At 40.0% G+C, this 23009-nt stretch overlaps 2 protein-coding genes across 5 annotated transcripts in view; one reads left to right on the plus strand and one right to left on the minus strand.

Annotated features, from left to right (window-relative positions):
* RAD51C (RAD51 paralog C) overlaps positions 1-14524 on the minus strand; it is a 28965-nt gene extending 14441 nt beyond the window's left edge. The window contains exons 1-5 of one of the 4 annotated variants that reach the window (XM_084862596.1): positions 14311-14524; positions 10627-10876; positions 9130-9296; positions 6939-7072; positions 1878-2009 (exon numbers count right to left, since the gene is read on the minus strand). In XM_084862596.1, coding sequence (XP_084718722.1) covers positions 1878-2009; positions 6939-7072; positions 9130-9296; positions 10627-10876; positions 14311-14428 — 801 coding nt within the window. In that variant the 5' untranslated portion in view covers positions 14429-14524. The remainder of the gene's footprint in view (positions 1-1877; positions 2010-6938; positions 7073-9129; positions 9297-10626; positions 10877-14310) is intronic. The other 3 variants (XM_084862597.1, XM_084862599.1, XM_084862598.1) reach the window with 3 other exon arrangements.
* The window catches only part of LOC311610938 (E3 ubiquitin-protein ligase TRIM37), a 267677-nt gene that overhangs the window by 174298 nt on the left and 70370 nt on the right, over positions 1-23009 (plus strand). The window lies entirely within an intron of this gene.

Below are 23009 nucleotides of genomic sequence, written 5' to 3' on the forward strand. Positions count from 1 at the left end.
GCCGAGACCGGTTTGGCTCAATGGATAGAGCGTCGGCTTGGGGACTGAAGGGTCTCGGGTTCGATTCCGGTCAAGGGCATGTACCTTGGTTGCGGGCATATCCCCAGTAGGGGGTGTGTAAGAGGCAGCTGATCGATGACTCTCATCGATGTTTCTAACTCTCTATCTCTCTCCCTTCCTCTCTGTACAAAATCAATAAAATATATATTTTTTAAAAAATAAATAAAATAAAATAAAATAAAAAGTGGGATCCATTAAATATATTATTATACAACTTGAATTTTTTCACTTAATCATATATATGGATGTTTTGTTTCATGTGAATTTGCAAATGTTTATATTACTTAAATACGGCATAGTTTTTTGTGTTATTTGCATTATTTTTTAAATATTTTTTATAATTTTTTTAATATGACCTTTTTTATTGATATGAGAGATAGAGAGAAAGGAAGAGAAAGGGAGAGAAACAGAAACATCCATGTGAAAGGGTCACTTTGATTGGCCACCTCCTACATGATCAAGCCCAAAACCCAGGGATGTGCCCTGACTGGGAAGTGAACCAGCTGCGACCACTCAGTGTATGGGAAAACACTCAACCAACTGAGTCACATCAGCCAGGCCTGCATTACTTTTTTTTTATCAGAAAAGATTGGCTAATTTTGTTTAAAAAAAATAAAAACCTAAGGAACTATGGCAACTCATTAGTCTTGAGTGCCCCCAAGTGGGGGCTCTTCATGGATATTAACAGAATGCATAAAATTACATACAAATTAATGGGGGGGAAAATAATTCAGACAGGGTACTATGCTTTTCAGTATATGGCAAAAAAAAAAAAAAATCTAATAGCTCAAAAGAAAAGATGTACGTTTTGAAATTACTTTAGCAAGTAATTGTTTATTTACTTACGATGTATTATACAACAGGAATGTGCTAAGGATTCAGGTTAAAGATAAGAAAATCAAGTTAAGCCGAAACCGGTTTGGCTCAATGGATAGAGCATCGGCTTGGGGACTAAAGGGTCCCGGGTTCGATTCCGGTCAAGGGCATGTACTTTGGTTGCGGGCACATCCCCAGTAGGGGTGTGCAAGAGGCAGCTGATCGATGACTCTCTCTCATCGATGTTTCTAGCTCTCTATCTCTCCCCCTTCCTCTCTGTACAAAATCAATAAAATATATTTTTTTAAAAAAAAGAAAGAAAGAAAATCAAGTTAAGCAGTTTGAGCTCTCATCTCCCTCACATATAAGTGTGTATATTTGTGTCACTGGTGGAATAGCATTGCAGAATAGGAAGTGCTGGCAAACACAATTTAAAAAAAAGCTTTTAACTCACTCCTTTTTATCTCTTCACTTTTGAACTTATCTTTATCTTTCTCCTCACATTTCAAATCTAAGAGTTACCTCCATTTCCAAAAATATCATTTTCCTATTCACCTGAGTCTATGATTATACATTATATAATAATCAAAGACTCAAATTAAAAGAAAAATGGGAATGTTGGAAGAGCTTACCCAAAACACATCAAGTATATTTAGACAAAGAAAACACTGCAATTTACCAAAGTCCATTCTTAAAATATGGCATCTTACTTATGCTTATTCTTTTCCAGGAAAATCAATAAACAACACTTATGACTAGAATTAATTTTTTTATAATAGCCAAGCCAAAATAAAACTATATTTAAAACTATGTGTACATTAATATATCCTTTTTTAAAATATTTTTTTTATTAAATTATTATCTGTGTACATATTTTAACATTGCCCCCCCCCAATATATCCTTTTTTTATTGACCTGAGAAATTATATTCTGCTACTTGTAGGCATTAATATTTGATACAATCTTCTTAACTATTACAGAATTCTCTTAATTATACTTACAGCTAATCTGTGATTATTTGCAAGGCTGATCATTTGCTGGGCTAAGCCATTTAGTAATCGAGTTCGAAGGGATAAGTCATCAAAGTCATGACGAAAAGGAAAAGCAATACCATCCACTATCACTAATCGAACCTAAATACAGAAGAAATAATGATATTAGGTTTGGTTTTAAAAATAAAAGATATTTAAAAAAAAAAAATCACAGCCCATTGCATAAAAAAAACCTTAAAATCCAGTGTTCTATTCCCAACTTTATAAAGGCTTTATTTTGGATATATCTTTTCATCCAATGCTTTTTTATTTTTTTAAATCTTCATCCGAGGATATTTTTCATTGATTTTATAGAGAGTGGAAGAGAGAAGGAAAGTCAGAGAAATATTGATATTAGAGAAACACATCGATTGGTTGCCCTCTGCATGCACCCTGACCAGGGCCGGGGCCGGGGCTGGGGAGGAGCCTGCAATAGAGGTATATGCCTTTGACCAAAATCGAATCCAGGACCATTCGATCCACAAGCCAACCAAACCAGCTAGGTCATCCAATGCTTTTTTTAAAAATGTTTGTATTGATTTCAGAGAGGAAAGGAAAGAGAGAGATAGAAACATCAATGATGAGAGACAATCATCAATCGGCCACCTACTGAGGATCAAGCCCTTCAACCCAACCATTTACGCTGACTGGGAATCGAACTGTGACCTAACTCCTGGTTCAGGTTGATGTTCAACCACTGAGACACAAAAGCTGGGCCAATTCCCTTTTTTTTAAATCCTCATCCAAGGATATGTTTATTGATTTTAGAGAGAGGAAGGGAGAGGGGAGGGAGGGAGGAAGGGAGGGAGGGAGGGAGAGAGAGGGGTGGGGGGGGGGGAGAGAGAGAGAGAGAGAGAGAGAGAGAGAGAGAGAGAGAGAGAACATCAATAGGTTGCCTCCTGCAGGTGCCCTGACCAGGACTGAACCCAAAACCTACATATGTGCCCTGACTGGGAATTGAACCAGCAACCTTTTTTGTGCATAGGATGCCACTCCAACCAACTGGGCCACCTGGCTAGGGTAATACATCCAATGCCTCTGTATTAATTACCAGAAGCTAAAATGTGCTCTGGTTTGATAATTTATCCACTTAAAAAAGTAATTCAGCAAAAAAAAAAAAAAAAAAAAAGAATTTTCTTATCAGTTGCCACTACACATTGTGTTTTACAGGGATATTTTATTGACAAAAAAACACTTTTGAAGTCTTAAACAAATTTCTCAGTTAATTACATTAGTTCTTACCTTGAGGATTCCTTCTATGTTAAAACTCTTCAAATATTAAATTACTACACCTTCTTCAAAAACTTAATGGTATACTTTTCCCCCTTAATTTTAAACATACTATAGGGCAAATAATCACTACAGAATCTGTTATAATACAGAATTCAGCATGAGGCAATTCTATCTTAAATTATAATCAAGAAAGTTTACTTACAGATGATAAACACTTTCATGACAGTTTCGTTCTAATATAATTCAAATAATGGCACCTACAGTGAAGTTAGAGTAAACAAATGAAAAAACTACAAGATATTTTTTTCTATCTGATAAGAATTAGGCTAAAGAAGAGGCTTTTGTGAAGCAATGTATAAGCCATTTTCATAGCTTTTATTTAGAGTATTCGTTTATTCATCCAGCAAATATTTATTGACACCTATATCTTAGTCACTGTTATAGGCACTGGAGAACAAGTTCTCTTGCAGCTTATGTACTAGTAGAGTAAGAGACAATTAACATACAAACACATACTGAATAAAACAATTTCTGATAATGACAGGAGTTATGAAGACCTAAAACTGGATAATATGACAAAGAACGAGTAGCTCTTGAGGTAGAGGAAGGCTAACTTCAATGTGAGAAAAAGCATCAATGAGAAGTCGGGCAATAGAACTGAGTCCTGGAAGAGAACCTCTTGAAGGAAAGACAATCTATGTATAAGGAGTCAGAAGGGCAAAGGACTAAAGACACAAGTAAGTTTGGGATGTTAAAGGGTCAGAAAAAAAATGTAGTGAGAGGGAATGATAGGAAATTATATCAGGAAGGTACAGTGGTGAGCTAAAGCCAAAACCTATAGGCTGTTAAGCTAAATTTTCAGAAATTATGCAAATCAGTCATTAAATACAGCCATTAAAAATAAAACTACATAAAAGTTATGAGTAAATAAGTCATATAAGTATTTGGATAAAATAAAATACAGATAATAAATACTGAAAAATCATTTTTTCCTAATTTTTTATATTTTACTATTATCTATGCTCTTTAGATCATTTGCACCTATTTTATCTTTATAGTGGAACTACTGCATAGTGATGTACTACAGTACAGTGTTTCTTCTCTACTCCACATTCCGTAAGCTTGAAATCAGCCAACTTAGGAGGATTTTCTACATAGAAAGCAGCAAATAAATCAGCCATAGATCAGAGCTTGATTTGTCTTGCTGATTGTCTAAACTTTTAATGAAGTAATGGGGAAAATGTTAAAATCATATTGACCTTGCCCTAACCAGTTTGGCTCAGTGGATAGAGCTTCAACCTGCAGACTCAAGAGTCCCAGGTTCGATTCCGGTCAAGGGCATGTACCTTGGTTGCGGGCACATCCCCAGTGGGGAGTGTGTAGGAAGTAGCTGATCGATGTTTCTCTCTCATCTATGTTTCTGACTCTCTATCCCTCTCCTTTCCTCTCTGTAAAAAATCAATAAAATAGTCGAAACCGGTTTGGCTCAGTGGTGGAGCGTCGGTCTGCAGACTGAAGGGTCCCAGGTTTGGTTCCGGTCAGGGGCATGTGCATTGGTTGCGGGCGCTTCCCTGGTGGGGGATGTGCATGAGGCAGCTGGTCAATGTTTCTCTCTCATCGATATTTCTAGCTCTCTATTCCTCTCCCTTCCTCTCTGTAAAAAAATCAATAAAATTTTTTTTTTTTTTAAAGAAAAAGAAAAAAAAAATCAATAAAATATATTTAAAAAAAAAAAAAAAAAAGACAGCCATTCATCCTTAGGATAAATTTAAAAAAAAAAAAAATCATATTGATCTTCAAAAATATGTTGTGTCTATGCCCTAGCTGGTTTTGCTCAGTGGATAAAGCGTCAGATTGCTGACTTAAGGGTCCCAGGTTTGATTCCAGTCAAGGGCATGTACCTTGGTTGCAGGCACATACCCAGTAAGGGGAGTGCAGAAGGCAGCTGATTGATGTTTCTCTCTCACTGATGTTTCTAACTCTCCCTCTCTCTTCCTCTCTGTAATAAATCAATAAAATATATATATTAAAAAAAAAAAAAAAGTTGTGTCTGTACCCATTACATTGTGAACTACACAAAAATTGAGGATATATTCTTCTATTAGAAAACTAATGAATTAACTAGGTATGATCATTAGCTCAAATCAACAACAAAAATATTCCACAGGAAAACTCCATAATTATAGGTTTTGACACCAAGATATTTGTAGGGAGCTCTAAATACCCAGGGCATTCAAGGACCTTTCTGCTAATGCCTGGAAATGCAAATTTGTTTTTCCTCCCCACAGTCCAGATTTTACTGAAAGTGGCTAAATTACAGAGATATGGACCTTCTGCTAAGTGGTAACTATTCACAGTGACAGCTTTCCCAAGTTTAGGATGGAAGTTCTTAGAGATGGTCTGGTGAATTTCTTTGGTTTCTCAAGAGAGTATACTGAAGGTAGAAAGCCAATGAATTACAGAATGAGGATAAAACAGGGCTTGTCATTAAACTCATAAAAGCCAAAAGTAAAACGTTACCAAATGGGGCCCTGGCCAATGTGGCTCAGTTGTTTGGGCATCATCTGGTGTATCATAAAGTTGCTGGTTTGGTTCCTGGTTAAGGAACATGCCTACCTGGGTTGTGGGCTTGATCTCCAGTAGGGAGCATGCAGGAGAGCAGCAGATTAACTTTTTCCTCTCACATCTATGTTTCTTTCTCCTTTTCCCTCCACTTCTTTCTAAAAATCTATTTAAAAACCTTTTAAAAATACATATAACCTTTTAACATTGCAATTCTAATTTTAGCATTTATCCCATAAACATACTTACAAATGTACCCCGAGATATGTGTAAGGATTATTCCCAAAACATTGTTAATAATAGCACTAAAAGCCGAAACCGGTTTGGCTCAGCGGTAGAGCATCGGTCTGCGGACCTTTAGTCCAATGCTCTATCCACTGGGCCAAACTGACTAGAGGGCCCCCCCCCCAACCTTTTTAATTATGGTAAAATACACATCACATACTGTTTTCTACAACAATTATACCATTTTACTTCCCCACCAAAAGCTTTTGCTTAAAATGAATATACAGCTGAGAAAAGAATAAGGTATATATGTATGTAATGATACAGAAAGATATGCAAAACACTAAGCCAAAATGGAAGATGTAGAACAATAATACAGTATAATCCCATCAACAAATGTTAAAAATGGGGAATTAGATATTATAATATGTATAAAGATATTTTTGAAAAGACACACAAGAAACTATTAATAGTGGTCAACTTTGGGGAGAGGTACTAGGGAGCAATAGCAGAAGCGAAATGTTATTTTCTATTTTATACCACTCTATACAGTTTGTTTGATAGGAGCTATTTCACCATTTCTAGAGGTGGAACCTCTTTTTTAAAAAAATATATTTCATTGATTTTAGAGAGGAAGAGAAAGGGAGAGGGATAGAAACATCGATGAGAGAGAATCATTGATTGGCTGCCTCTTGCACGCCCCCTACTGGGGACAAGCCTGAAACCCAGGCATGTGCCCCTGCCAGAACCGAACCTGGGACCTTTCAGAACCTGGGACCTTTCAGTCCACAGACTGACGCTCTATCCATTGAGCCAAACTAAGTAGGGCTTTTTATATTATTTCAATTTCTTACTTTGGGCATAGTATTAATATATACATGCTAAATAAATGTAAACATAAATAAATTATAGGGCAAGGAATAAATAAATTTTCTGAATTGGCTTAACCAGACACTTCCTAAGATATATTAGTTACATTGGTAAGTTGTATTTCAGTAGTTTGAGCCATACCTTTGCATGTTCTGAAAGGAAGTCTGAAAGTAGATAAACTTGTGCCAGTAGCTCTGTGTAGTCATGACAACGAAAATAATAAATATGGGAAAGAATGTTTTCAAGAGTGAAATTCTCCAAAGCCTTTGGGTGCGCTGAAATAAACAACAAAACAATCTTAAAATAATTAGTTACCTGTTTTGATATATTGGTGACTAAAGAAAACAATACCAACAAAACTGGTTTAGCTCAGTGGATAGAGCGTCTGCCTGCGGACTGAAGAGTCCCAGGTTCGGTTCCGGTCAAGGGCATGTACATTGGTTACGGGTACATCCCCGGTAGGGAGTGTGCAGGAGGCAGCTGGTCGATGTTTCTAGCTCTCTATCCCTCTCCCTTCCTCTCTGTAAAAAATCAATAAAATATATTTTAAAAAAAAGAAAAGAAAAACAATACCTTTGAATAACAAAATGCTTCACTGTGAACAACAAAACTCTTGACTTTATTTGAAAGAAGACAAAATTTTAGCAAAATCACTATAAACTATCATAATTCCTGTCCTCTTCGTTCATCCTTTCCATTGTTTCCTTACATACTAGACTATCTAGAAACTGTTTATACATAAATACAACTAGTTTTTATGCCTGTGTTTTCATATTTCTAGTTATTGGCTTCCACTCAATAAAGGTAACATACTGGAATCTCTCTTTCTTGTTTGTTTTTCCCACAGGATTACAAACTAACAGTTTAAAGAAAAAATGTTCAAAAAAAAAGTCTTTTCCCCTTAAATGCTATAGTATAACTTGATAATTTAACTAGAATCAATGATATAAAATAAAATTCCCTACTTGGATTGGATTTTAAAAAATAAGTAATTTGGAAACCAGAAACACCAATCAGAAAGGATATATGCACCCCTATGTTCATAGCAGCACAATTTATAATAGCTAAGATATGGAAACAGCCTAAGCACCCATCAGCAGATGAGTGGATTAAAAACCTGTGGTATAGAGGAGGTACCAAGATAACGGCATAGGTAACCACTGTATGTGCTGCCTCTCACAACCACATCAAAATTACAACTAAAAGACAGAACAACTATCATCCAGAACCACGGGAAAGCTGTCTGAGTGGAAGTTCTGCAACTAAAGAGGTAAAGAAGAAAGCGCATTGAGACTGGTAAGAGGTGCAGAGGCACGGAACAGGCTGGCACCCAGGTGTGCTGCTTTTTTAATTGGGAGGGAGATACAAGCTCCTGCTTGCTCTGAACTCCAGTTCCAGGCAAGACTCGTAACTCAGACACATAGGGGGAGAAACTGGACTGTCGGGCATCAGGACAGAAATGTGAGGGTGGCTTTTTCTTTTTCTTTTTCTAATATATTTTATTGATTTTTTACAGAGAGGAAGGGAGAGGGATAGAAAGCTAGAAACATCGATGGGAGAGATACATTGATCAGCTGCCTCCTGCCTCCTGCACACCCCCCACCGAGGATGTGCCCGCAACCAAAGTACATGCCCTGACTGGAATTGAACCTGGGACCCTTCAGTCTGCAGGCTGATGCTCTATCCACTGAGCCAAACTAGCTCAGTATTTTTAAAAATGTTTGTAATCAGCTGGATTTAAATATATATGTATATTTTTTTAATTGATTTCAGAGATGAAGGGAGAAGGAGATTTTGAAACATCAATGATGAGAATCATTGATCAGCTGCCTCCTGCACACCCCACATTTTTATTAAAAACTTCCAAACACTTTAGCAATACAAGTAACATAGTCCTGAAGTCATTTACATACTACTCATAGCCCCATAATGTCCCAAATACTTCCAAACATAGTTTTTGTTTTTGGAAAAGCCAGTATGAAAGTCAATACACTAAATGCACTTAATGTAGTGAGTGCATTGAGACAAAACTTATAGTGAAGTTCCAACAAAATTAGTTTACACCTGGCAGGCCAAAGTATGATTTGAAGCCATACACTGAAATATATACACAAGTTTTGCCCTAGAGCTCCTATAGTGAGGGCCATAAAAGGGGAAGAAAAGGCCAATTCAGGTTGTGGCATTTCTAACTTTTAAGAAGGCTATGAGAATTTAACACCAGTACATTGTCAAGTCATTAGCTTCACTTTCCAAATGGTCTCTCGCTAAGAATTGAGATGAGTACAAATTTCTTTTACAATAGAGAAAAAAAGAGAATCACTTGCTAACTTACCCTCTTCCATACCTGTTCCTGCTATAAGCTGAAGGTGCTGAATGCAGGCAGTAGCAAGGTCTACCACTCTATCAACCATAAAACTTCCCTCTGTGTCAATAAAAACTGCTTCACCTTCCACTCCTCCAAAACATTCCGGTATCTGCACATCTACTGCCAACTGCATACTATCAAGAGAAATAAGTCAAATAAGCAAATCATTATAATGATCTTCTAACATAGTGATCTTCAAACTCCAGGTCACCAAATGTTTTATAAATGCAAATATACACCCCAGACAACAGAGATGGCTGGTTCTCCATGGCTCCCAAAACAGGGTGGGGCTAAAATAGGATTATAACTGGGAGTACAAGAAGTTTATTCTTATGTTATTATTTACTAGAGGGTGATGCAAGAAATTCCTGTACTCGGGGGTGAGGGGTCCCACAGCCTGACTGCACCTTCTTGCAGTCCAGGAGTCCTGGGGGGATGTCTGACAGACGGCTTATCACTGCAGCAGAGTTGGGAGAGACTCCCATCACTGCTACTGCACTGGCCAGCAGTGAGCCTGGCTTCTGACTGAGTGGCACTCTCCCTGTAGGAACGCACTGACCACCCAGGCAACACCTGTATTGTCTGCCCCTGATGGTCAGTGCACATGTAGCGACAAGTCATTCTGCTGTTCAGTTGCTTTGCATATTAGCCTTTTATTATATAGGATTATTATATTATTTTCCATATAAACTACTCTAAGCCTACTATTTTTATTATAAAAAGCTTAATCTTGTATTACTTATTATATTATTTTCCAAAAAAAGTACTGTAAGCCCCACCCTGTATATGTGAATCAATTGATGCTTAGATTACGGAAAGGATATGCCTATAAAATTATGATTAAGGAATTTTAGCGGTGTTTTTAGACCTCTGGAAATGGAACCCTTTCTTACTATATATAAATCTACTTTTTTTTTTTAAGTCTAAGATTTTCTTTTTTAAGTTTTTATTGATTTTGAGAGAGAGGGATAGAAAGATAGAAACATTGATGAGAAAGGAACTTCACTGATCAGCTGCCTCCTGCATGCACCCCTACGAGGGATGGAGCCCACAACCTGGGCATATGTCCTAACTGGAATCCAATCAGCAATTTCTTGGTCCTAGGTTGATGCTCAATCACTGAGCCACAGTGATCGGGCTCTGCTTTCAAACATTTGATTTTCAAATACATTCTCTGGAATTAATTATGTAATAAAGTAGAAGACTGCTTTTTTATCCTAATGACTGCATTACAATGTTGTAAAAGAAACACTTTTTATATTAAAATAATCATATCAATTTATCAAGATGGAATGCTAAAGTAACAAATATTCAGTTGGTTTTTGTTTGAGGCATGTACACAAACACAAAAATTTGTGAACACATACATGTCTTTTTCAGTCTGACTACAGATCCATAGCACAATATTCTATGACTTACATAAAATGTTAAGCCTACCCTTAAGAAGGGAACATTTTAGTTTACCATAACTGTGTTTTTCCAACACCTGGTGCACCACAAATTTCTGTTGTTTTGGTTAAGGGTACTCCACCCCCAAGAATATTATCTAGTGCTGAACAGAAGGTAATTATAAAGTTCTGGGTATGCTCCTGTTCAAGAAGATCCAGTGCTGTACATTTCTTGCCTGACTCAGCATGTCTTGGTTTATCTGTGAGACATTCTCTTCTTATAATTTGCAGAGCTTCTAAGGCTTCTTCTTTAGATATCCCAACTTCTGAAAGTAGAGTAAGAAAAAACACAGATTCTTGAGAGATATGAAAATAGCACACTATGCTACTTGGTTTTCTTTATTAATTTTAATTTTTAGATAGCAAGAGTGATGCCAAGAGTAGAAAACATAAAAATGTAACATTCCATTAACTATTTAACCTTTTAAGTTAATAAATGGATTGATGTTTTCTCAGTCCTCATATACTTAAAAAATTTATTACCTCAGAAACAGAATTGAGCCCTGGCTGATTTGGCTCAGTGGATAGAGCATTGGCCTAGGAACTTAAAGGTCAATGCACATCTAACGACCAGTTTGATTCCTGGTCAGGGCACATGCCCAGGTTTCGGGCTCCATCCCCAGTGGGGGATGTGCAGGAGGCAGCCGATCCATGATTCTTTCTCATCATTGATGTTTCTCTCTCTCCCTCTCCCTTCCTCTCTGAAATAAATAAATAAATAAATAAATAAATAAATAAATATTATAAAAATAAAAGGAGTGCATGACTCAATTGCTTGAAGTGTCCTCTTGTACACTGAAAGGTGTTAGATTCAAACCCTGGTCAAAGTACATACAAGAGGCAGCAACTGATCAATATTTCTCTCACATCAATGTTTCTCTCTCTCACTCTCTCCCTTCATCTCTAAAATAAATTTTTAAAAAAAGAATTTGCTTTTAAAAAAGTGCATGTATTTTTCATAATAAAAACTTTCCATGGGAAAAAAAACCTTTTCATGGGAACACTGGCATGAAAAAATCATGTATCACTCTATTTAATGAGAATAACTATTTAATGCACAAATATTTTATTTTTGTGCACTATTTTTTTTTTAAATATATTTTATTGATTTTGTACAGAGAGGAAGGGAGAGAGATACAGAGTTAGAAACATCGATGAGAGAGAGTCATCAATCAGCTGCCTCCTGCACACCCCCCACTGGGGATATGCCCACAACCAAGGTACATGCCCTTGACCGGAATTGAACCCGGGACCTTTCAGTTCCCAAGCCGACGCTCTATCCATTGAGCCAAACCGGTTTCGGCTATTTTTTATTTTTTAAATTATACTTTATTGATCCTTTACAGAGAGGAAGGGAGAGGGACAGAGAGTTAGAAACATCAACGAGAGAGAAATATCAATCAGCTGACTCCTGTACACTCCCCACTGGATATGTGCCTGCAACCACAGTACATGCCCTTGAACAGAATCAAACCTGGGACCCTTGTGTCCAAAAGCAGATGCTCTATCCACTGAGCCAAACTGGTTAGGGCTGCACAAATATTTTTAAAAATATACTTTAAACAATATACTTACACTTTCCTTAACTACACAATTTCATTCCTATCTGATAATATGGCCTAAGAAGATAAAATAATAATTACAAAATAAGCTGCTGCCCTGGACAATGTGGCTCAGATGGCTGGCCGTCATTCCCAAGTCAGGTGCCTAACTTGTGGGCTCAATCCCTAGTACAGGGTGTGCAGAGGGTGTGCAGGAGCAGCAGATCCATGTTTCTATCTCATCAATGTTTTTCTCTTCCTCCCTTCCTCTCTCTGAAATCAATAAAAACATATTTATAAAACAAACACAAAAAACAAGCTGAGGGGAGAAATAATTGTGAGGATATCACTTAGGAGTTTGATCAGTGCTTGATTTGATAAGGATATAAAATATAAATTTGGTGCTAACAAAACACAATAATGATAAGGCAAGAAAAATCCTATACAATTTAAGTGCTTGAACTCTTGGGGTCAAATTACTTGGGTCTGTAAAGCCTGGCTGCAGCACTATGTATTGCCGTGTTTGGGTAAGTGACTTTTTTGCGTCTCAGATTTTTTCTTCTACAAAATGGATGAGACAATACTTGTAAAAAGCTTGGTAGAAAACCAGACCATCCAAAATGCTCAATAATTGTTAGCTTTTAAAAAATATATATTTCGCCGAAACCGGTTTAGCTCAGTGGATAGAGCGTCAGTCTGCGGACTGAAAGGTCCTGGGTTTGATTCTGGTCAAGGGCATGTATATACATTGGTTGCGGGCACATCCCCAGTGGGGGATGTGCAGGAGGCAGCTTCTCTCTCATCAATGTTTCTAGCTTTCTATCACTCTCCCTTCCTCACTGTAAAAAAAATCAATAAAATATATTAAATATATTTATTGATTATTGATTTCAGAGAGGAAAGGAGAGGGAGAGTCAGAAACAACGATGATGAGAATCATTGATTGGCCATCTCCTGCATGCCCCACTCTGGGGATCAAGCCCTCAACCCAGGCCTGTGCCTTTGACCGGAATCAAATTCAGAAGCCTTCAGCCCTCAGACTAACGCTCTATTCACTGAGCAAAACCAGGGCAATAGTTATCTTTTCATCATTCAGATTCTCTCATTCCTTTTCTGGAAAACCAACTTGTTGAAAGAAAAGAAACCCATAAAACTTTGGGGGATACCATGCGAGGTGTAAGATTTAAAACAAATAATTAACATTGGGTCTACATTTATTCTGTTGTGTGTGTTGTTTTTTTTGGCACTGCTCTTCCCGCTCTTCCTCCACTCCCCCAACTCCTACCCCCCCGCCCCCCCACACACACACCCGCCTGTCTCCCTGAATGTCCAGTACTCTCCGCGCTCCTCTTCCGCCCCCCTCGCCTGCGCAGGGCTCAGAAAGCACCACCACCACCCACATTTATTCTTGAGTGACTAATTGAAACCTCCTCATTTTATAGGACAATGACTTACAATTCGGTTGTTAAGGACAATGATTTACAATTCGGTTGTATCTTGATATTACAGTTCTAGGCATACCATCGGATAATGTACTCAGCGAGACTGACTGCGGACAGCTTTATTTTTGTTTGCCTCGGGGTGCACTGGTCGCCACCAGCGTGTTACCTCGTGTTCTGGAATGTGAGGTTTAGGGTTTTCTCAGGGAGTTACAAAAAGAAGCACTGTCTTCTTTCTACCCCTTTCCTCACTCTTAGTATCTCTACTCCTTCCATGGATCCTTCACTTTTCAAATTTAATCCCTGTCCTTTGGGGTTTAGGAACAGCGAAAATTAAAATAGCCTATAGGAGTTCCAATCCTGGCTCTACCACTGCCCAGCCCGGTCATTATGAAAAGTTACCTAACCTCCCCAAGCATCAGTCCCTTCGCCTGTATCCCAGGCATGGCCCAGGCAAAGGAGGGTTCTTTGGCGTATGAATGACGTCATCCTCAGAGCATCAGGCAAGGGACTGGCAGAGAAAGCAACCAAGTAAATGTTTCCAAGCCCATAGTTCTAACCGTCCACACCATGCGTGAGTGTAATTAAGGAGCCTTTTCACGTTGTAAACGCTGCCGAGGGCGGCAGCAGAATCTGCGGAGACGGAAGGAGAGGGAACCGAGATGGAAGGCGACACCGATCGCGGCCGGCGTGCCACCGTTTAACGCCGGCAGTCGTTACCTTTGCTGAGCTCGGAGGGCTTCACGTCTAGGAGTTCCTCGGCGGTTTGGAATCCTGCAGACACCATCTTCACCCGCACCGCCGGGGACAGGGGAAAGCTAACTAAATCCCGCTGCATTTCAAAGTCGGACGCCTACCCGCCCGGTCCCTCAGAACCGCCAAATCCCAGAGGGCGGAACTCCCCACGCCCCGCCCAGCCGCGCAGCGTGACGTCAGGCGTAAAGCGGAAGGGGCGGGGTCTGCGGCCTGGCGGCACATGGCCTGAGCTCTGCGACTCCATGAAGGCATAGACTAAATTTCCCCCGAGAATGCACCTTTCTTTTGTGAATATTCCAAAACCCAATACGGTTTCCCCGTTAAAAATACATCCTAGCCGGGACCGGTTTGGCTCAATGGATAGAGCGTCAGCTTGGGGACTGAAGGGCCCCGGGTTCGATTCCGGTCAAGGGCATGTACATTGGTTTCGGGCACATCCCGGGTAGGGGTGTGCAGGAGGCAGCTGATCGATGATGTTTCTGTCTATCCCTCTCCCTTCCTCTCTGTAAAAAATCAATTAAAAAATATATTTTAAAAATACACCCTAGGAGACCCTTTCCTCCTCCCTATGTGGGAGTCTGTACTTGTTCTTTAATAAATGTCCACCTTTGCTATACCATCTTCTCTCCGTGAATTCATTCTTCGACTCCAGCGGACAAAAAATAAAATAAAATAAAAAAATAAAAACACCCTAACAGCCCTAACCGGTTTGGTTTAGTGGATAGAGCCTCTGCCTATAGACTGAAGGGTCCCGGGTTCAATTCTGGTTCAAGGCATGTACCTTGGTTGCCTGATCCCCAGTAGGGGGCGAGTAGGAGGCAGCTGATTGATGTTTCTCTCCCATCCATGTTTCTAACTTTTTATCCCTCTCCCTCTCTGTAAAATCAAATATATATATATATATATATATTTTTTTTTTTTTTCTCCATCCTGTGGTCTCCACCTGTGGTCTCCACCTATCTTCTTACTATTTCTCCATCCTGTGGTCTCCACCTATCTTCTTACTAGGTGGAGACCACAGGATGGAGAGCCAGGCCCAGTGGGCCCTGCACACCACATTCCCTCACTCTGCCCATGGCGGAGATCTCAGGGCTGTTCATCAGTATGATCACCCCGGTGGAAGTAACGTGCACACACGCTGGGCAGTGACCGGTTTGGGATATGGAACGGACAGATGAGGCATCTGGGTCCCCATTACAGGGTTCCAGCCTCTTTAGGCTTTCTCTTGCTGTCTCCCATTTCCTTGCCCCTCCCCCCCCCCCGCCCCCCGCCTCCTTGCCTTCCCAGCCTTCGCCATCGAGAGAGACTGTGGACTAGCCCGCCACCTGCCTTTCCCGCCCTCGCCACCGCGGGGGATTATGGGCCAGCCCGCCTCCTCCAGGGGTCGCGTCCAGTCCTCCCACCCGCCCGCCCTCCAACGGCTTTCTGCGAGACCAGCCTGGAGCAAGGTGAATTCTGAGGCCGTTGGTTCCTAACGTCCTGCCTGGCCTAAGAAGTTGCTGGAAAGGTAAGCAAGTAATATCCCCAGAGCGGGCTGGGCATGGGCTCCCCGTTCTAAGGTGCAGCAGTTGGGTTACGCTGGAGCTCTTGTTCGGGTGCAGGGTTGGGGAAAGACGGCCTGCAAAACAGAGGACGTGGAGGGGCTGGAGAGGAGGTCTACGAAATCTGTCTTTGCCTAGGTGCGTTAGGATTTCTTTCGGAGCAACATAGGATGGCCGCTTTAGCAAATCCTTCACTTTTCGAATGCTCGCTGCCGGTCTGCTGGAGGGAAAACATGGTAGCGCTCATAGCACAGTTTTCTTTTCTTTTAAAATAAATTTTATTGATTTTTTTTTTTTTACAGAGAGGAAGGGAGAGGGATAGAGAGCTAGAAACATCGACCAGCTGCCTCCTGCACATCCGGGGGGGGGGGGGGGGGGGGAGATGTGCCTGCAACCAATGACCAGAATCAAACCTAGGACTCCTCAGTCCACAGACCAACGCTCTATCCACTGAGCCAAACCGGCCTCGGCCATAGCTCCGTTTTCTTGAAGCCAAAATGAAAGCCCAGTACCCTTTTATTCTACCACGAGCGACTTCTGAATGGTGAGCCCCTCTTGGGGTGGCGGTGAGTTCGAAAAGTGTGTGTCCCGCCGAAACTGGTTTGGCTCAGTGGTAGAGCGTCGGTCTGCGGACTGAAAGGTCCCAGGTTCGATTCCGGTCACGTTGGTTGCGGGCACATCCCCGGTAGGGGGTGTGCAAGAGGCAGCTGGTCGATGTTTCTCTCTCATCGACGTTTCTAGCTCTCTATCTCTCTCCCTTCCTCCTCTCTATAAAATATCAATAAAATATATTTAATTAAAAAAAAGAAAAAGAGAAAGAAAAGTGGGTGTCGCCTGTGTCCCCTATGTGGTAGGGCAGAGGAAGTCGGGTGGGACTGATCCAAGTGTTGTTGCCGGTCAGTAGGTTGCTTAACCTCTAAGTATGTATGATCCACATCCAGGCACATCGTGGGCATTCCATAAAGTTGTCCACAGGGAGGATGCATGCTTAGGCTTGTAAAGCGGCTGGTGTTAACATGTGTAAGGACAATTTTTTCAGTTAGATTTGGTCAAATTCAATGGGGTTGGCAGTGTTTAGAATTTTGTTTCATTGGCATTGGAGAGTTAAGAAACTGGTGGCTATACAATTATGTGTTATTTATAGCTTATTCTGACCCTTGACTTGCCTGTAATTATTGTTTTTACCATCATTCTTCAGGGGTTTTTTTGTTTTGTTTTGTTTTAAAGCCTGCATATTCAGGCTTTCAAATGAGGATCCAAGTTGATGAGGCCAGGAACTAACAAAACTAGGATTTATATGGAAGGTGCATTTTCCTTCCTGTAGTATCAGGTATTGTCAAATATGTTTGTTGTTGTTGTTTGTTTGTTTTTGTTTTTGTTTTGCTTTTTGAGAGAGAGAAGAGTTGAGTAATTTAATTGGTAAGCCAATTTTCATTGAATTAAAACATTTTTCATTGAATGAGTATTAATATATTGTAGAGTGAACTGCAAACATAAAAATATATTTTAAGATAAAAACTTTGAAAAAAATCCTATTTAAACTGGACACTTCAGTAGTCTCCTAGGTATGTGTTTTTATTTTTCTTTGCAATTGGGGTTACTTGTTGAAAAAGTTTGAGAGGCACAATGATGGATGTAAGCTTTGGAGTCATACAAATTTGGTTTTTATCACATGTCTGGAAATTACCAACTGTGAGACTTTCAGCAAGTTTACTGAGTTTTCTCACCTGCAAGTAGAAGGTAATATTTCATGGGGTTGTTGGAAAGATTAAATACATATTAAGTATTTGGCACAGAAATGGTAGGTAATAAATCTTAGTTTCTTTCTCCATTTAAAAATGTCCTAATGTGTGTATTCAGTTGAATGAAACCTAGCTCATCAAAGTGCTAATGCTGTGAGACTTTTTTAAAAAGTGCCTACAGCTCTAGCTGGTATGGCTCAGTTGATGGAGCATCGTCCTGTGTACCAAAGGGGTCCCTAGTTCAATTCCTGGTCAGGACACCTGCCCAGGTTACCCCAACAGTGGAGTGGTGAGGGCCTGGGGTAGGGAGCGGATGAGGTAGGGAGCGGATGGGGGGGAAGGGGACATGTAATACTTTCAACAATAAAGATTTTTTTAAAAAAGAAGAAGAAGAAGAAGAAAGCAAAAATATCTCTATCGGGCTTGGCTCAGTGGATAGAGCATCAGCCTGTGGACTCAAGGATACCAGGTTCGATTCCGGCCAAGAGCACATGCCTGGGTTGCAGGCTCGATCCCCAGAAACTGGTGTGCAGGAGGCAGCCGATCAATGATTCTCTCTCATCACTGATGTTTCTATCTCTCTTCCCCTCCTCTCTGAAATCAATAAAGAAATATATTCTTTTAAAAAGAAAGCAAAAATAAAATAAAAAGTGCCTACAATTTTAAAATGCCAAAGAAAAGTTGTTTTACATTTGTGATGTGATTAGATCTGAAAAAACTCTGGCCTTGGCCATTGTGGCTCAGCTAGGCATAGTCTGGTGCACTAGAAGGTTACTGGTTCGTTCCCTGGTCAGGACCTATGCCTGAGTTGAGGGCTTGATCCCCTGGGTTGGGGTGTGCAGGAGGCAGCTGATTAATGTGATTAATGTTTCGCTCTCACATTCATCAGTGTTTCTCTTCCACTTTCTCTCTCTCTCTCTCTCTCTCTCTCTCTCTCTCTCTCTCTCTCATAAAATTGATAAAATATATTTTATAAGAAACTCTGAATCAAGCCCTGCGGCATGACTCAGTGGTTGAGTTTTGACCTATGATCCAAGAGGTCATGATTCGACTCCCGGTCAGGGCACATATAGGAGGCAACTGATTGGTGTTTCTCTCTCCCTAAAATCAAAATCAATAAGCATATCCTCGGGTGAGGATAAAAAAAAAAAAAAAAATTGCAATGATAAGTGAAAAACATTAACATTCTCCACTCAAACAAGGTATACAAGTATTTTTTTGTTATTCTTTTTTTGTTTTTGTTTTGTTAAACAGTGAGAGCAAAATAACTTTCTGGAATATAAAGATAAGAGCTGATCCCAGCCGAAACCGGTTTGGCTCAGTGGATAGAGCGTAGGCCTGTGGATTCAAGGGTCCCTGGTTCGATTCCGGTCAAAGGCATGTTCCTTGGTTGCGGGCACATCCCCAGTAGTGGGTGTGCAAGTGGCAGCTGATAGATGATTCTCTCTCATCGATGTTTCTAACTCTCTATTCCTCTCTCTTCCTCTCTGTAAAAAGTCAATAAAATATATTTAAAAAAAAAAAAAAAAAGAGCTGATCCCAGCTGGTGTGGCTCAGCAGTTAAGTGTCAACCTATGAATCAGGACCTAGTCACAGTTTGATTCCTGATTAGGGCACAAGATTTCAGGCTCGATATGCAGTGAGGGGCGTGTAAGAGGCAGCCCACCGATAATTCTCTCTCATTATTAATGTTTTTATCTCTCTCTTCCTCTCTGAAATCAATAAAATATATTTTTAAAAATATTGGGAAAATAGGGTGATTCTGGTGTGAATCTTGTAGAGACAAAGACAAGTAAACTTGGAAACTCCAATTCTAATTTACAGTGAAGCAGAAAGGAGAGGATTGAGAATACACACACACACACACACACACACACACACACACACACACACACCATTGCCTAAGATAGGATATCCTCTTCTCAAAGAGTGTATTATGATTTTAGGAGGGCTCAGGAATTGCTTGGAGGATAGATTCTCTGGTAGTCTTGTTCTGGATTTCATAGGCACCTATGAAAAAAACAAAAAGGATGACCCTTGCAGTGTTGTGGAAAGACACTTTTTTTCATGAAAGTGGATTTTCAACTGTGAGGGCCATGATCACACTCCCACAGGGGGGAGCTCTTTGACCTTTTCAAATGTGTGAGTGTAGGAGGGGTTGCTGTGTGAGCTTTTCCCTAGTTTTCTTGGTTCAAAATTAGAATGAGTGTTTGTGCAACTGGACTTTCAAGTAAGGGTGATCCTTTGCTGCGTATGTGAAAGAGCACGTTTTGTACATGTCCTGGGAGCTTCGAACTGACAACCTATTTTTAGCAATACTTGGACTGGATTTTTAAATGTAGTTTTGCAAAATTTCATTTTTTTCTGCCAAATTTCATCTTTTTAGACTTGCTTTTTCAGTTATGTAGAGCATGCTTGATGACCTGCGTGATGTCATTAGCTCCAAGCCCTTGAAGGAAAGAACAAATTCATACTGTTTATCTTTAAATCTCCCGAGTGTCTTTACCTTGGTTTCATTTGAACAGCACCACTAACTATACTAGGAAAAGGACTCGGTGAGATCATCAAAAGGGGCGTGGAATATGTAGATAAGCGCAGTGACTGCTGGTCATGCTTACAATACACATTATATTTCCTAAGATTTTTGAAGTATCCAGATATACAAACTATTGCTGCATGGTAATTGTAGTTTGAGAAAACTCTATTCCAGAACTAAGAAGGTCAATAGGATGCATGATAAAAGTGATCCTATCTTGAAAGTGATTTGAATCTGAGGATTAAGTGTCAGGCAACCCTACCAACTCATACTTACCTGGCAGGGGAGATACCATGATCACGAAGGTGGTTTCCCCAGGGTGAGGCTCATCCATTGCACTCCGGATGTGCTGACCCCTGCGATTTCCCCAAATGTGGGAAACTCGACTGCATAATTTGTGGTAGTGGGGGACTGCGTTCGCGCTCTCCCCTGAATCAAGACAGTTTGAAAAGAAAGACCCAAAATTCACCTATTGCTTTTAACGTAAAGCATTTTTTATTGCATTAAGTTACCATAGAAGCATGCTAGTTTTATAAATAGTTCTGGAGACCAGAAGCCAAGTGATAGGGCTATCTTTCTTTCTTTATATAAATCTTCATTGTTTTTGTTTTTTCCTCTTTTTCTCTTAATCTTTATTGTTGAAAGTATTACATATTGTAGATCATCTTTCCGCCCCTTTAACCCCACCAGCCTGCTCCCTTCCCCTCCATCACACCCTCATCATCCCATTGTCTGTCCATGGATTATGCATATATGCATACAAATTCTTTGATCTCTTCCCACCTACCTCCGCAGCCTTCCCTGTGAGGTTTAACAGTCTCTTTGTTGAAAGTATTACACATGTCCCCTTCTTTCCCCCATTGATCCCCCTCCAGCTCACTACCGCCCCCTGCACCAGGCCTACCTTTCTTAATAGAGGAGAATTTGTCCCCTTACCTGTTTTGCTGTTTCAAGAGTCTTAAATCTTGCCGAAACCAGTTTGGCTCAATGGATAGAGCGTCGGCTTGGAGACTGAAAGGTCCCAGGTTCGATTCCGGTCAAGGGCATGTACCTTGGTTGCGGGCATATCCCCAGTAGCGGGTGTGCAAGAGGCGGCTGATCGATGACTCTCACATCGATGTTTCTATCTCTCTATCTCTCTCCCTTCCTCTCTGTACAAAATCAATAAAATATATTTAAAAAAAAAAAAAAAAGAGTCTTAAATCTTGACACATAACTCAACGAGATTGGTTTCTTAGAGTGTTGTCCAGATATGCTATGAACACATCAATAACTGGAACAGCACATTTATGTTTCTCATTGATGTTTTTCAATTCAAAAAAAATTTTTTTAATAGACTGCATTTATATATTCTTTGTTTGTTGTCCCTTTCTCCACTTTCACAGCCAGCAATTTAGCATCTTCTCTAGGCTGTTATCATTCTGTCCTGTCCTTACATATGTTTGTCTGGCCTGCCTGCTTGCCTCTTCCATTCTATTAGGACCCTGTAGTTACATTAGGTCCACCTGAATAATTCAAGGTATTCTTCTCAAATCCTTAATCATATCTGCAAAATCTCTTTTGCTACAAAGTAAGGCAATAATAGTCACAGGTTCCAGTTATTAGAACTCAGATATTTTTGGTGGGCCCTTATTCAGCCTAACCCATCAACAAAACCCAAAGACAGATTTGTCAGGAGCTATAGAATTACACCATTACACCACTAAAATGTGCCTGAAATATCTAAATAAGCAGTGACTTGTTCACATTGTACCTACATTTCTGATTTTTGCAAATATTACAGTATCCAAAATGTTATTGTCTGGCTTTTACTGAGATTTGGAGAAGTCTTTATTTTGTAAGTGATAGTATAGGAATAGCATGAAGAGAGTGATTTTATGTGTTTAGTTTTGGAATCTCCGGGAACTCATACTTATCTGGCAGGGGAGATACCATGGCCATGAAGGTGGTTTTCCCAGAGCAAGGCTCACTCATTGTATTCCAGGTGTGCGGACCTCTGTGATTTCCTCAAATGTGAAAAATTCAACTGCATAATTTGTGGTAGTGTGGGGCTGCGTTCCTGCTTTCCCTGTTTTATTCTATGTTCAACAGTAATGTATTTTGGTGTGAGCAACGGTTACTGCATGCATGTTGATTCACATATATACCACATTGTCTAGCAGAGTAGGGTGTAATTACTCTGTTGACCAGTCACTGAGCAACACTGGCCAGGCTTCATCTTTTTTAAATTTTTATTTATTGGTTTTGAAAGAGAGAGAGAAAGGGAAGGAGGAAGAGAGAAGAACATCCATCAGCAGTTCCATTCATTGGTTGATTCTTTTTTTTTTTTAAATAAATATATTTTATTGATTTTTTACAGAGAGGAAGAGAGAGTTAGAAACATTGGTCATCTGCCTCCTGCACACCCCCTACTGGGGATGTGCCCGCAACCAAGGTACATGCCCTTGACCGGAGAACCTGGGACCTTTCAGTCGACAGTCCGATGCTCTATCCACTGAGCCAAACCGGTTCCGGCTCATTGGTTGATTCTTATAAGTGCCCTGACTGGGTATTGAACTCACAACTTTAGTGTATAGGGACTATGCTCTAACCAACTAATCAACAAGACTCATGTACAAGTTTTCATATTTCTTGGATATATAGCTAAGAGTGGAATTGCTGAGTCATATAGTAACTCTACATTTAACTTTTTGAGAAACTGTCTGTTTTCCAAGTGGTTGCACCATTTTACATTTCTACCAATAGTGTATAAGGGTTCCAGTTTTTTTTTTTCACATCCTCACCAACATTTGTATTATCTGTCATTTTAATTCTAGCCATCCCACTGAGTGTGAAGTAATATTT

Source organism: Pipistrellus hanaki (assembly GCF_964339955.1).
Source record: "Pipistrellus hanaki genome assembly, chromosome: 16".
NCBI lineage: Eukaryota > Metazoa > Chordata > Mammalia > Chiroptera > Vespertilionidae > Pipistrellus > Pipistrellus hanaki.